The sequence below is a fragment of the Chlorocebus sabaeus genome, chromosome 20 (assembly GCF_047675955.1).
Source record: "Chlorocebus sabaeus isolate Y175 chromosome 20, mChlSab1.0.hap1, whole genome shotgun sequence".
Classification (NCBI taxonomy): Eukaryota; Metazoa; Chordata; class Mammalia; order Primates; family Cercopithecidae; genus Chlorocebus; species Chlorocebus sabaeus.
The window spans coordinates 88328836-88344729 of record NC_132923.1 but is presented as its reverse complement, the minus strand read 5'-3'; the positions used below and the strand labels follow the sequence as shown (position 1 = coordinate 88344729).

At 36.9% G+C, this 15894-nt stretch overlaps 1 protein-coding gene across 7 annotated transcripts in view; it reads right to left on the bottom strand.

Annotated features, from left to right (window-relative positions):
* The window catches only part of SPATA6 (spermatogenesis associated 6), a 215564-nt gene extending 201757 nt beyond the window's left edge, over positions 1-13807 (bottom strand). For 3 of the 7 annotated variants that reach the window (XR_005242090.2, XM_007978823.3, XM_007978824.3), the window contains exon 1: positions 13532-13804. Coding sequence is in view for 5 of the 7 variants with exons in the window: in XM_007978823.3 (XP_007977014.1) it covers positions 13532-13582 (51 nt within the window). In the remaining 2 variants the exon portion in view is untranslated. Of the gene's footprint in view, positions 1-13531 lie in introns of all 7 variants that reach the window. The other 4 variants (XR_005242091.2, XM_073007319.1, XM_007978825.3 and 1 more) reach the window with 3 other exon arrangements.
* Positions 13808-15894: the final 2087 nt, after the last annotated feature.

Here is a 15894-nt window from a genome sequence, read left to right as displayed (position 1 = left end):
TAACAGTGAAAATACGTTAGTATTAATCCATACTAGATTATAAATTAGGATGCTAATTGTAAACCCCAGACAAGCACTAAGAAAGTAACTTTCTTTAAAATACAGCTAGAAAAAAAAAAAAGAAAATGTAAGTGGTACACTAAAAAATAAACAACACAAAAAAAGCCATAATGGAGGAATAGACAAAATAGTCACAGAAAACAGATGACAAAATGATTCAAGTAAATCTAATCTATGGTTACATTAAAGATAAATTGACTAAACACTCCAACCAAAAGGTAGAATGGCAGAATGGATTCAAAACTATGATCCAACTATTTTATTGGCCATAAACAGAAATAAAGTACTATTACATGCTACAACATGGATGAACCTTAAAAGCATTATGTTAAGTGAAGAAAAGTGTTAAAAGCACAAGGCCAGGTGTAGCCAATCTTTTTTGCTGTCTTTTTTGCTGACTGTCAGTGGGCAGAGTATCCAGGACTGATTTTCCCAGGGGCAACCCTTCCTGCTCATTTCTGGTTGTCTACTCTAACAAACTGATTAATAGGCCAAATATGGTATGTCCATACAATGAAATATTATTCACCATAAAAAGAAATAAAGTACTGATACATGCTACAACAGGGTTGAACCTTAAAAGCATTATGCTAAGTAAAAAAAAGTAAGACACAAAAGGCCACATACTGTTTGATTCCACTTATAGAAATGTCCAGTATAGGCAAATCTACAGATACAGAAATTAGATCCAGGGGCCGGTGGGAGAGGGAGAATAGGGAATGACTACTAACAGATACAAGGTTTCTTTATATGGTGATGAAAATGTTCTGAAATTAGTAATGATTTTTGCACAACTTTGTGAATATACTAAAATTTACTAAATTGTACGCTTTAAAAAGGAACATTTCAGTCAGGTATGGTGGCTCACACCTGTAATCCCACCACTTTGGGAAGATGAGGCAGGTGGATCATGAGGTTCGGAGTTCAAGACCAGCCTGGCCAACATAGTGAAAACCCATCTCTACTAAAAATACAAAAAATTGGCCGGGCGCGGTGGCTCAAGCCTGTAATTCCAGCACTTTGGGAGGCCGAGATGGGTGGATCACGAGGTCAGGAGATCGAGACCAACCTGGCTAACACGGTGAAACCCCATCTCTACTAAAAATACAAAAAAATTAGCCGGGCGTGGTGGCAGGCGCCTGTAGTCCCTGCTACTCGGGAGGCTGAGGCAGGAGAATGGCGTGAACCCAGGAGGCGGAGCTTGCAGTGAGCCGAGATAGTGCCACTGCACTCCAGCCTGGGCGACAGAGCAAGACTCCGCCTCAAAAAAAAAAAAAAAAAAATACAAAAAATTAACTGGGCATGGTGGCAGGCACCTGTAATCCTAGCTACTTGGGAGGCTGAGGCAGTAGAATTGCTTGAAGTCAGGAGGCGGTGGTCACAGTGAGCCAAGATTGCACCACTCCACGCCAGCCTGGGTGACAGTGCGAAACTCCACATCAAAAAAAAAAAAAAAAATTTAATGGCATGTGGATAATATTGCGACTTCAAAAAGATAAAGACTAAGGATAAAAGTGAAATGAGGGAAAAGATCTATCATCCAATTACTAATCATAAAAGCTGGGGTAGTTATGTTAATATGACATAAAGTAGACTTCAGAAAGAGAAAAATCACCAAGGATAAAGTGGAACATTTCCTATTGATTAAAAGTTTGACTTACTGAGAAGACATAAAATTAAATATAATAGCATCTAATTATACAGTATCAATGTAAATAAAGCAAAAAGTTACACATTTGAATTCCAATACTTCCCTTTCAATAACTGACAAAAATGAGCAGTCAAGTAATCATTAAAGATATAGAAGATATAAGCAATATTTACTAATTTGACCAAAATGACATTTACAGAGTACTTCATCCAATAACAGAAGGATACACATATTTTTTTCCAAGGGCACACAAAAACATTCACCAAGATAGATGATACTGTGAGTAATAAAACAAGTCTCAACCAACATAAAAGGACATAAATATTTTTTTTAAATCACGCAGAGTATATTATCTAACCACAATGAAATTAAACTAGAAATCAATAATGGGAAAATTTAAAAAAAAAAAACCCTAAGTATTTGGAAATTAAATAATAGGGTCCTAAACCACTCATAGGTCAAGGAAGAAATTATAAGACAAATTAGAAAAAACTTCCAGCTTAATAAAAATGAAAACACAATATATCAAAATTTGTGGGATGTAATTATGTCACTTTTTTAAAAACATGAGGCCTTTCTCTGTTGCCCAGGCTAGAATGCAATGAATGGCATGATCATAGGTCACTGCAGCCTCAAACTCCTGGACTCTAGCAATCCTCTCACCTCAACCTCCCAAGTGGCTAAGACTACAAGCAGGTGCCACCATGCCTGCCTAATTTTTTTTTTTTTAAAGAGATGGAGTCTCACTATGTTGCCCAGACTGGTCTCAAACTCCTAAGCTCAAGTGATCCTCCCACCTTGGCCTCACAAAGCACTGGGATTACAGGCATGTGCCACTGCACCAGGCTTATTAAATCACTTCTAAAAGGTATATTATAGCATTAAATCTTCAAAATTCTTTTAATTCATTTTCTGTTTGGAAAAAAAGCATTTGACAAAATTTAAGCCTCATTCATAATAAATGTTCTCAGCAAACTCAGAAGGAAATTTCCTCAACTGAAAAAGAATATCTATGCAAAAGCCTAAATCTGATATCAAACATACTTGACACTGAAAGACTGAATAATTGCCCCTAATATCAGCAAAAAGTTAAGAATGTCCACTCTCAACACTTCTATACCACAATGCACTATAGGTTCCAGCCAGTGCAGAAGGACAAGAAAAAGATATTTGGAAATGAAAGAAAAGGCATAAGGTTGAAAAGGAAGAGGTAAAACAATGTATTTTCAAACATCATAGTTATGACCTATTACAAAATATGCTACTAGAAAAAATAGGGAAATTTAGCAAAGTCACAAAATATAAAGGCAATATATAAAACTCCATTTTATTTCTATACACTAGAAATAAAATTTTTAAAAATACCATTATAGTGGCATCAAAAAAACATGAACTTCTGGCCAGGCACAGTGGCTCATGCCTGTAATCTCAGCACTTTGGGAAGCTGAGGGAGAAAGATCATTTGAAGCCAGAAGTTCAAGACTAACCTGGGCAACATAGCAAGACCTCATCTCCACAAAATACGAAAATAAATAAAAATTAAAAAAATTAAAAATTAAAAACATGAGCTACTTAAGTATAAATTTAACAAAATAGGTATAAGACATGAATACCAAAAACTACAAACATCACTGAAAGAAACTAAAGTCCTAAATAAATGGAAAAATATACCATTAATAGGTTCATGAACTCAATATTGTGAAGATCTCAACTCTCCCAAAATTGATTTACGATTTCAATGTCATCCCAAGCACTAAGAAAACCAACAAAATTGACAATGAGGAAATAAAATCACTTCAAATGAAAATTAATTAATTTGCACAATCAAAAAACAATTTTAAAAGCAGTATTTAGGATCCTTCATCTAGTAAAAGAAAAAAGACTAAAATATTGTGAAATTAACACTGGTAAAAATGAAAATTGGCAGATATTTAAAAAGACTAAATGAGAATTTTGGAAAATTTAGTCGATTAAGTTAAAAATCCCAGTAGACGAGATAAATTTTAAATTATTAAGTACAAATTTAATATTGAAGAATTCTCTAAAAACAAGAAGTTTTTTTAAGGTTTAAAAAAAAGCATTTAGGAACCTCTCTGAGCCTATTCTGGTTCAAGGGCTGCCTGATAAATTTAAAGAATAATAAATAAAGCTCTTAAGAAACATTGAGAATAAAAGCTCCAATACATATCTAACAGTACTGCCAGAAAGTAAGACAGGAGAGAGCAGAAAAACAATACTCAAAAATATTATAGCTGAGAATTTTCCAGAACTAAAGAAAACCTTAAATTAAATTCTCAAGTGGAAAGCATACACCCAGTGCAAAACAGAATAAACAAATAAATCCACAGCTCTGTACATCACAGTGTACTGAAATACATCAAGGATAAAGTGAAAATACATAATCATAGTGATGAATTTAATATATCTCCATTACAAACGGGTAGATTATACAGACAAAAAATTTAATATGGAATTGAATTTCAGAATAAGTAAGATTGATGTGATAATGACAGACAGAGCTGTATATCCAACAAATGAGATTATATATTAAGTAAGTAGAGAGCATTCACAACAACTGGATAAGTATCAGGACACAAAGGAAATAACAAAAATAATATCATACAGACCTTGTTCACTAGCTATGATAGTTAATTTTATGTATCTACTTCACCAGGTTAAGGGATACGCAAGTAGCTGGTAAACATTATTTCTTGGTGTGTCTGTGAGGATTATTCCATAAGAGATTAGTATTTGAATCAGCACACTGAGTAAAAAAGACCATCCTCACCAATGTGGGCAGGTATTATACCATCTGTGAAGAGCAAGGATAGAACAAAAGGGCAGATTAAGGGCAAATGTTTTCTCTCTCCTTGAGCTCGGACATCCATCTTTTCCTGCCCTTGGATAACAGAACTGCAGGTTCTCAACCCTTCAGACTCCAAGACTTACACCTGGTTCTCAGGTCTTTGTACTCAGATTGAATTACATCACCAAGCTTCTCTGGTTCTGCAGTTTGCAGACAGCTTGCAGGCAGCACATCATGGGACTACAAAGCCGTTATAATCAAGTGAGCCAATCCCCATAATAAATTCCCTATTAAATAACTAAATAGTATATCCTATTGGTTCTGTTTTTCTGGAGAACCCTAATACCTGACCCCAATACAATTAATTAAAATACCACAATAAAAGATAATATATATGTATATGTGTGGGTATGTATGTGTATATGTAGGGGGGAGAGTATGAGTATGGGAGAGTGTTACACACACATAAATCTTATGCATCTTGGAATTAAAACAAATCCTAGATAATTCATAAGCTAAAGTAGAAATCATAATAAAAATTATAAAATATTTAGAGCCAAATGATTTCAAAACATTATCAATACCTTTGAGATGCCAGTTAAATAGCAACTGGAAGCAAATCAAGTGTCTTAAAGGCAGACATTACAATGAGAAAAAATATTGCAAATTGCAGAGGAATGGTAAATACAAAATTCAGGATACCGATTAGCCAAAAAGAAGAAGGAAAAAGGGATTATACTAGGCAGAGATTTACAGGACACTTCACCCAGATGGGTACACAGGTGTTCATTAAATGTTACTCTGTAACTTCCTATATGTCTGAAATATTTCAAAATAAATGTTTTAAAAATAAGTGAAAAAAAGTATTTGACTCATAAAGCTAAAATCTCTCTACAAATACAAATAAAAGGTCCTAAATAAAAAATTAGCCAATCAAATCCAGCAAAATAGAGTAAAAAATGTGCATCCTGACTTAAAAGAATTTATCACAGGAATGGGAATAGTTCAACATCAAAAAGTATCATTGTTTTTATAGACTGTGAAAACAATATTATATAATAATTTCACTGGACTGAAAAAAAAATCCAAAACAACTCAACATTTGGGATTTTTAAAAATTAGAATAGAAGGCAACTTTATTAACTCAATAAATGAAAACCCTACAGCCAATATTCTATTAGGTTGAACTACATTTGAAATGGCTGAGGTTTTTTTATGTCAAAAAAAAAGGCCCATTATCAGCAATTTCATAGGATTTGATCTAATACTGGTGAAATTTCAGAAGCATAATTTAAAATCAGAAAAAAAGATAAAGATACCTACTTTGTTATCCCTAACATTAAACACTATACTAGGAATTCTAGCCATCAACATAAAGACAAGGCAAAAAAAAAAAAAAAAAAAAAAAAAAAAAAGACAGACAAAGGATTGTACTGCGGAAGTCAAAACTGTCTATTTTCAAACAACATGATTTTCCACATAAAAGATACAAGTAACTATTGAAATAATATGTTATTTCATGTTACTTAATGTTGCATTCAAAATTAAAATAAAAAATGTGCAAGCAACAAAGATATAAACAAGAATGCCCCTAGGAGCACAATTTGTAATATCCCCAAACTAGAAACAACAAGAATGTCCATCAACAATAGAATGAATAAATAGTGGTATACTCATTTAAGAAGGGAAAAAAGGGCCATTGCCTCAAAAACCACAAGGATAAACTCTCACAAATTAGTTAGACATAAAAGAGTTCATACCATACAAAATAGATTAGATATAGCTAGATTTCAAAACTTCAAAATACATTATGATAGAAGTCAAGATGTGGTTACCTTTGGGAAAGGAATGGGGTAGGTGAAGTGGCTGGGAGGGAGACAGCCCAATGGAGTGATCTGGGGTTCTGATAATATTCTAATTATTGGTGATTACACATTTATGATTTGTGTACTTTATGAATATATGCTATAGTTCCATAAAAACTTAATTTTAAAAATCAATAACACAATAAATATATACAAGTTTGTCAAGTAAAATAATCATTTTAAAAATCAATAGCATTCTTTGTTTACCAGAAACAAAAAAATTAGAAAATGAAAAACATGCAGTACTAAAAAGAGCAAAAACAAAGTAAAATATAAACTTCAACTAGACGATCTTTGAAAATTCTATTACATAAAACCAATAGAGGTTTAGTATCCAAAATATATTTAACAAGAAGAAGAAAACAAAAGACTACACTTTTAAAGGACAAAGGATATTGGTAGTCACAGAAAAGGAAACCTCTAGGATCCGAGATTGGAGTTAAGCAGCCACAATCCAAGGAATGCCTGGAACCATCAAAAACTGGAAGAGGCAAGGAAAGATTCTCCCCCAGAGCTTTTGAAAGGAGCACTGTTCTGCTGACACTTTTATTTTGTACTCTGGCCTCCAGAAATGTGAGGGAATAAATTTCTGTTGTTTTAAGCAACCACATTTGTGATAATTTGTTATGACAGTCCTAGAAAACTAACCGGATACCCTGAGACTCAATAGTTCCATTTCTAGATCTACTCCCTAGAGCACTGGGTCACCATTCTATAAGACCCAAAATCATCCTTTTACACAAATATTTTCAACTTACCTATACATGTAACTAAACAATAAACCAATGTCCTAATTAAAGTTTGAAAAAATACAGAAATACTTTATAAGAAAATACATATTTCTAACATGTAAATGCTTGGGCAAGACTAAACTGGAAGATGTATTTGCACCTATACACATAATCTATGTGAAATGGGCAGTTTCAAATGTGGGATGATAAATGTCCCATACTAGCAACTCGAACACCACAAGCAGCATTGCCATTGGTGCCATGATTTTCCAAAAAAAGTAAGCTTAGCAGAGTGTCAAACCAAAGTGTACTGTTTCCTCAATTTACATGGCAATTGCATTACTGTAAAATGCGTTTTAAAAACCTTTTAAAAAGACTTTGTGTTTATAAATAAAAAAGATAATTATCAATTGCTATTACGTTATTAATCTCTAGTAATTATAAACAAGTTTTTCATCTACATATTCAATGTGACATTCAAGTCATGCAGGATACCGAACAATTAATATCACAGGACTCCCCAACCACTGTGACAAACAAAAGTAGTCCGGTCAATTTCTAAAATGCTCCCTAGGGCACACAATACACCCCTGAGAATCACAGACACAATGATACTAGGAAATACGTGCAAATATATTCATTGAAACATTGTTTTGAATAATAAAAAGCATTAACTACTAGTATTTAATAAAAAGTCCATTGAGAGGAACAAAAATTACATCACTGTTAATATAAACATATACTGTTTTATAATGACGAAGGAAATGAATTAAACCTGCAAGAATCAACACTGAAAAATCTCCAAAACAGTGAATCAGAAAAAGCAGGCTGCAGAAGGATACATACAAGTAAGATACTATTTGTGCAAAATTTAAAAACAAAACTACAGCATAGGTTATACACAGACATACACAAATACTTAATAATAAGTACAAAAATCTGAACAAATAGAATACAGTACAACTTCAGGATATTAGTTATCCTAAGGAAGGTAGTGAGGAAAACATGGTCAGGAAGAGGTAAAAGGTACAGAGGAGGCCTCAACTACATGCAACATTATATTTCTTAAAAACAAAAATCTGCAGCAAACATGTAAAATGTATCATTTGTTAAATGAGGGGTGGGGTATCAAAGGATTCAGTATATTTTTTTCTACTAATTTGAACTATTTTATAGTTAAAATTTTTTAAAGTCTATATTCCAGCAAAATTTACTACCAACTATGGCTTAACTGTGACTGAGACACTACTCCACAGGAACCTGGATAAGGATCACAAAGATAAATGCTCAGGTGAGTAGTGACTGAAAGAACCCACATCTGTCTGCCACAATGCTATGATTAGTTTGAGTTAGGTAATGAGATGAAGTGAGAATTACATGCAATCCCAAATTGACACTATTACTTTACCTCCAATATCTTCCTTCTATTTTCCCAAATAAGCTCATATAAATTGAAATATTCAATATAAAAAGAAGAGATAAAGCAGCAATAATACTTCTTCCCATCAAAGATAAAATGTTTTAAAGATTTAAAGTGTAAGTGATGGAAAATATAATTCTTTTGATGCTCTTTAAAAACAAGTTACTTAGCATACCATATCATTCTCCAAAGATTCATTGAGAAAAGTCACACTTTCCTCTTAGCAATATATTTTCTCTCATGTCATATGGCTCTGTTGGGCAACATAAAATGTTGTGTTACACATCCAAACCTTTCTCTGTTTTTACTTTCATATTACTTAAGTATAACACAGATGAGATTACCACTAACACAAAATTTCAGCAAAAAAATAAGCATGGAAGGGGTAGAGAAGAATAAGATTGCACACTTTCAACAGGTAACTAGAGATAACACCTAGTTTCCAGTTTATAAAAATTGGGAAAACACTGAATGTCACCACAAAAAGAAGAAAAAATCAGGCAATAATACAACATGAACTATTCTATATCTGAGTCAAGTATCTTCAAAAGGTAATGGCCACAAAAAGATTTTTACAAGAATGAATATTCATAGTAGTATTATCCAATAACAACCATAACCTGGAAACAAGCCAAACCACCATCAACAAGAGAATGGATAGCATCAGACTAAAAAGCTTCTGCACAGCAAAGAAAACAACCAACAGTAAAGAAAACATACACAATGGGAGAAAATCTGATAAGAGGTTAATATCCAAAATATGTAAGGACCCAAACAACTCAATAGCAAGAAAACAAAAAACCTAATTTTAAAAATGGGCAAGAGGACTGACTAGGTATCTCAAACGGACAACAGGTGTATGAAAAGTTGCTCACCATCTCTAACCATCAGGGAAATGCAAATCAAAACTATAATAAGATATCCCCTCGCACATGTTAGAACGACTACTATAATAAAGCCAAAAAATTGTTAAGTGTTGGAAAGAATGTGGAGAAAGGGGAACCCTTGTACACCATTGGTAGAAATGTAAATTAGAAGAGCCATAATAAAAAGTATATTTCCTCAAATAATTTTAAAAAAGAAAAATTTCCTCAAATAATTAAACTACCATATAATCCAGCAATCTCACTTCTGGGTATGTATCCAGAGGAAATCAGTATACGGAAGAGATCCACACTCTCATATTCATTGCAGCATTATTCACCATACTGATGATATGGAAGCAACCTAAATGTTCATCAGTGAATGAATGAATGAAGAAAATGTAGTAGGTATGTGTGTGAGGGTGTGTGTGTGTACACTATTCTGATTTCTATCACTATAGATTAGTTTGCCAGTACTTAAACTTCACATTGGAGCCACATAGTGTGTGATATTTAGTATCTGACTTCTTTTGCTCAGCATGTTCTTGAGATTCATCCATGTTGTTGGTCCTATCAGTAGTTCCTTTGAATTGTGGAGTAGTATTCTATTGTATGTGTATACTACAACATATTTATCCCTTCTTTTTTGTCAAAATTTACATACATTTACACTGTACAAAGGGATGTTTTGCTACATGTATACACACTGTGAAATGATTAATTCAAGCTAATTAACATTTCCATCACCTCATATACTTATTTCTCTCTGGAAAGCAATTCTGTCTGGAATGGACCTTAAAGGGGAACAAGGGAATTGCGAGGGGTGATGGAAGTGTTCTAAATCTTGATCTGGGTGATGGTGACATGAGTGTATGAATTGATCAAAACCAACTGAGGAAAAAAAGGGAACATAGTGGGAATAAAAAAAAAATAAAAAAAATAAAAAAAACAGAACTGCTCTATATTAAAATGAACTACAAAGACTTATCAATCAAATGATTAAAGGCAACATATAAACCTTAACTGGATCCTGGTTTGAAAAAGTTAACTACGGAATCCATGTTTGGGACAACCAGAAACACTTGAATATGAACTAAGTATTAAGAATTTCTCATCAATTATCTTAGGTGTAATAATGGTATTGGGGTTATATGGAACAATCTCCTTATTTTTAAATTGTATTTATTTACTTATTTCAGAGACAGGGTCTCACTGTGTCGCCCAGGCTGAAGTGCAGGGCTATTCACAGGTGTGCTCACAGCACACTACAGCCTCAAACTCCTGGGCTGAAGCAATCCTCCTGCCTCAGTCCCCCGAGTAGCTGGAACTACAGGCACCTGTCATCATGCCCAGCTAATATCCTTATCTTTAGAAGACACACGCTGCAGTACTCACAGGTGGAGTATCATTATGTCAATTTTCTTTCAATTTTTAGCAAAAAAAAAATTTATACATAAACATACACACACATAGAGATAAACCAAATTAATGAACATGGTCATGGGTTATAGGTCAGTATTCATTGAACTATTCTTCTAAGTACTCTGTATGTTTGAAAAATCTCATTTAAAAAGTTGGGGAGAAAGATGCCAGTTTTAATAGATACAGAGTGATCTCCAGGACATACTGAACGAAGAAAAGCGAGATGCAAAATGGTTTATATGCTACCTATTTCATAAAAACAGACACATATATCTATATATCTACATATATATGTTGTGTGGTATGTGACAGAGAGTTTGTGTATCTGTTTATATCAAAATCAGTGAAAATGGTTACTTAAAGCAGATGACTATAGGTGGGAAATAGTTTTGAGCCTGAAAGCAACACTTCTCTGAGTATATCATTTTATACAGTCTTGAACTTGAACCATGTAAATGTAAAAGGAAATAGACAAGAAAAAACTAAAATCAAAATGAAGATGTTAAAAATATCTAGGGTCATATAACCTTTCTATTCAATCAAAGCCAAATTAATCAATCAATCAAACATGTTTAATTTGTATGTTTGCTAGTGGGGTTTTCTTTTTGGAGGGGGCGGGGGCATTGTTTGTTTGCTCCTTCTGAGCATCAGAGCCATTTTAAAAGGCTTTTGTTGTTTCAGGAACATTTTGCAGATCTGCTTCTAAATACTTGTGCAATCCTAGACAAATAATAGCCATGCTAAGCATCGATTTTCTTGGCTGTAAAAAGGGATTGAATTCAATGATTTCCATCTAAGATTTCTCGGAACTATAAAATTCTGTGACTTAAATGTTTGTTGGGGAAAAATATTATTTCCACCTGCATAGTTTTCTTTAGCTCTGATGAGTAACAAAGCTCCATTATACAGTGAATTACAGAGTCATTCACTTTCTGCAATACAACTAATACTCAGGAGGAATGTAGCTATTCCTCCGACTCCTTCAAGCAGTAATCAGTTACAACAGAGTACTCTTCCTCTTAGAAAGTTTGTATTGGCAACGTTAGAGAAGCCGCAGCCAGCCAGTCAGGCAGCTGCACTCACCAGACTGCTAAACACCATTAGTTGGCAGGAGAAGGAAGAAGCCAGTAACAAAACCTATTAAGGCTAAACTCTGAAGGAGTTTCACTAAACTCCTTCAGAGGAGGTCGAGAAAGCTTCGTGCATTCTTCTTGCTAAACTAATTTTACTTTACAAAAAGTTGTCAAAAATGGCAGGTTTGGGAGGAAAACAAGTAAAGCTAGGGCTACGGAGTTTCCGAGAAAAATCTCTGCAGGCTTGAAGGTAAAGGGAGAGACCAAGAAAATTTCTACTTCACCACCACTGCCTCACACTCTGCCCCACCCACACTTCCCTTCTTTAAGACCTAACAAAAGACCTAAAACAGTCCTGTGACTTCCCGAGGGGTTTAAGTTCCCTGCTGCAGCAACCTCATTCTAACGTGAGGAAGGCCAGCCAGGAAAGGCGGGATGCTGCAAGCACGGGTTAAGTGGAGCCTGGCCAGCAGGGTGCACAGGAAGGAAATGCAGAGGGCTCCTGGCTGCAGCACCCAGGAGAGTAATGGTAAATATTTAAGCACCCTCAACACCCAAGTTTTGCTAGGAGATCAAAGAGAAGACAACATATATAAGAAAACTTAGAGAATAAGGAGTGAAAAGAGACCGAATGGTGAATTTTGGTTCCAAACTCCGTACAGGTGTGTGCCTGCAGGACTAAACAAGAAAAAGACAAGCTGGAGTATTCCTCTGAACAGGAGAATGAGAGGGTTCTCTAAAGAATGCAGGGGAAGAAGTTTAAAACCCTTGGAAGTATTCTGAGATCAACAAGGGGGATAGAGTTTTCTCCTAGCATGGAGAGGTCCAGCTCCTTCACTGGATGAGTGGGGTCTCTGCCCCAGCTGGACTTCCACAGGAGGAGGGAGGAAAACATCCTCTTGAGCAAGTCTGGAAAGTGCAGGGGTGGGGCTGTAAGTTTGGGGAAGGAAGAGCTTCCCTCATAAAGTTGACTGGGCCTTTCTTACAATGGCTGGCACAAAGTCGGAAGGGTCTGGGGACGGGAGGGGCCTGAAGTGATCTCTGAGGAGTTGGGTTTTTCCTGGAAGGCCCTGGGAGGGAAGGCAAGGTACTTAGCGCAATGACGCAATTCAGTTGTTGGGTGTGAAGATTCCCCTTTGAAGATAGAATAAAGAAAGGCCCCTTCATTAATGCGGGGTTTGAAACTGGTCCGAAGTGGTGTGCTTGCAGGGATTCAGGAGGAAATGAGACCCCCACCCCCATATTTGGGAAAGGCGGGGACAACAATTCTCTAAGAGAACTGGAGCCCAGAAGAAGAATGAAAACAAAGCTCCCGCGCCGCGCACATACACTCTCTCTCACTGGAAAGTTAGGAGCAAGGAAAGGAACTCTGAAGTGCTTTGGGAACGATCTGAAAGCGCGCAAGCTGGAAGTCGGGTTGAAGCCAGTGTAGCGGAGCAGGAGTCAGGCTTCTGCGTGGCCGGAGTGGAAGGGCGCTCATGAGTGCGAGGTGTGGCAGGACCGAGGGGGCGTGGGGTCGAAGCTCCCTAGGGATGATTCGGAGGGTGAAGGTGGTTTGGGGGTGATTCTGGGCTCTCGGAGGTGACCTGAGGGAGTCCCTGAGCCAATGCCCGAGGGTGGGAGGCGCTACCGGTACTCACTGAGCTGATCTCCAGCGCCAGGGCGCACTGCAGCGCCTTCACCTTCGGCATCCGTGCGGGGAGGGGCGGCGGGGAGTGACCCCGGCCACCGGCCTTAGTGAGGCGGGGAGACCTGGGGCTGGGCGGGGACGGGGAGGAGACGAGGTGGCGGCGGCGGTGGCAGCAGTGGCCCCCAGGCCGGGGCCCGCGGTCCAGCCTGGGTCCCGCCGGAGAAGCAGCTGAGCGCGGGGCGCAGACTCGTTGTCATGGCAGCTGGGGGGGCGGGGCCGGAAGAGAGGCCGCGCTGGGCGCTCCAGGGGCCACCCGCGCGGGGGCGCGCTCTGGAGGCGGGGCTTGACGAACGCCGAGCGAGGCGGAGCCGGGCAGGGGGCAGGGCTTCTGAAGGGGCGGGGTGAGGCAAGGCAGTCCTTCTGTGATGTCAAACTGCGCCCAAAGCCAGAGGAAAGGGAGCAGCTGTTTGTATAATGGGACAGTGCTCTGTTCAGGGAGTTGGAGTTCCTGTAAGGCCGTCGGAGGGAAGCCCTGAGTTCCAATGTGGTGATGGTACCTTGGGCTAGTGGTGACCCACTGTGGCCTCAGTTTTCCCAACTGTAAGAGAATAATAATTATCAGACCTCCTATTTGAATTTCATGGTACAGTTTACAAAGCCAGCTTGAGAATACTGGGAATTAGAGAAGACACTTGACCAAATCAAATTCGGAACCAGGACTAGAACCCAGGCGCTCTCAAGTTAAACCTCAATTGCCTCCCTGAGGAGAGGGACTTGAATCAGATCGTCCATACTCCTAGTCTCCTGTTCTGTGATTCTCTTTGTTAGCGCGTTCCCTTTTCCCTTCCAAGTTTTCCTGTCTAAATCACCCGTGTATGCATCTTAATGCATATTGCTTAAGTGGAACTGTCAATGAGGGGCCAACAGTAAGTCCAGCTGTGAAGGGCCTGGCAATAGACCATCAAAGATAAAAAGAACCTAAGAGATTGCCCAATCCAATCATGCTAAAAATCATTTGTATTGCAAAATACATTATACATGCAGAAGTGATAAAACACGTTTATCTTAATAATAATGTGAACAGTACCTGTACCACTAGCACCAGGTTAAGAAATAAAACATTACCAGCACCTGAAAAATGCCCCCAAAGATTACATTGCCTTTCTTGCCCTGGAAGTAACCACTATCCTGACTTTTGTTGCAATAATTCTCTTCCTTTTGCCATTCATGTATGCATTTCTAAACAAGATGTTGTTTAATGTTTTCTGGTATTGATAGTATATGAATGGAATTAATACTGTATGTATTTTTCTGTGATTTGCTTCTCCCACTTAATATTATGCTGTGGAATTCAGCCACGGGCGATGCTGTGTAGCTCAAGTTTTTTCCATTGCTGGACAGTATTCCAATATAGATTAATTGATTTATCCTTCCTACTATTGATGATCATTTACACTGTTTTCATTTTTAGCTATTATTAACAATGTTGTGAACATCGTAGTACAAGTCTGTGTCTATTAATGCACATGTACTAGAGTAGAAGTGGGTTGACTGGGTATTAGGGTTTTGCACATGTGGGACTTTAAAAAGTAAGACCACACCATTTTCCAAAGTAGTGTACCTATTTATGTTTCTGGTGGGGATGTATAAGAGTTCTTATTTTTCCACATCATCGGTAACATTTGTGTTTGGATTTTTAACTTTTGTATATTTGGATGTGTGTATTTTAGGTATTTCATTGTGGTTTTATCTTGCATCTTGGGTACTGTTGAGGTTGAGTACCTTTGGTTTTGTTAGGCTTTCCATTTTCTCTTATTGAACTGCCAAGTAGTTATCTTGCCCTCTTTTCTATTGGTCTCTCTCTCAGTCCTTTATATACTCTAGATAATAATTATATGTTTACTCTATATGTTGCAAATATCCTTTCCACTTTGTGTTTGTATTTTAATTTTACATATAGTCTGTGATTAACAGAAGATAAATTGTTGTTGTGGAGTATGAGTATTCTCAGTTTGACCAAATAATTCCAAGTTGCTGTGCAGAACGCCATACCAGTCTATGTTCCCAATGTTTGAAGGCCCCACATTCTTCCCAGGCTTGGCATTATCAAGTATTCTTGTTTTCCCCAACATAAGCAACGTAAACTGTCACCTCACTATTGAATTTTTCAGATTACTGATGAGTCTGAGCATGTCTGTATGTGCTTACAAGATTTTCTATCTTTACTATAAATCATCTGCTCATAATGCATTACCCCATATTCTATCAGGATTTTTGTCTCTTTTTGTGTATTCTGGTTAGTTAATTAATTCCAAGATGCTACAAAAATCTTCTCTCTTTATGGTCTTTTTATAAACTTTGTCCAAGACTTTG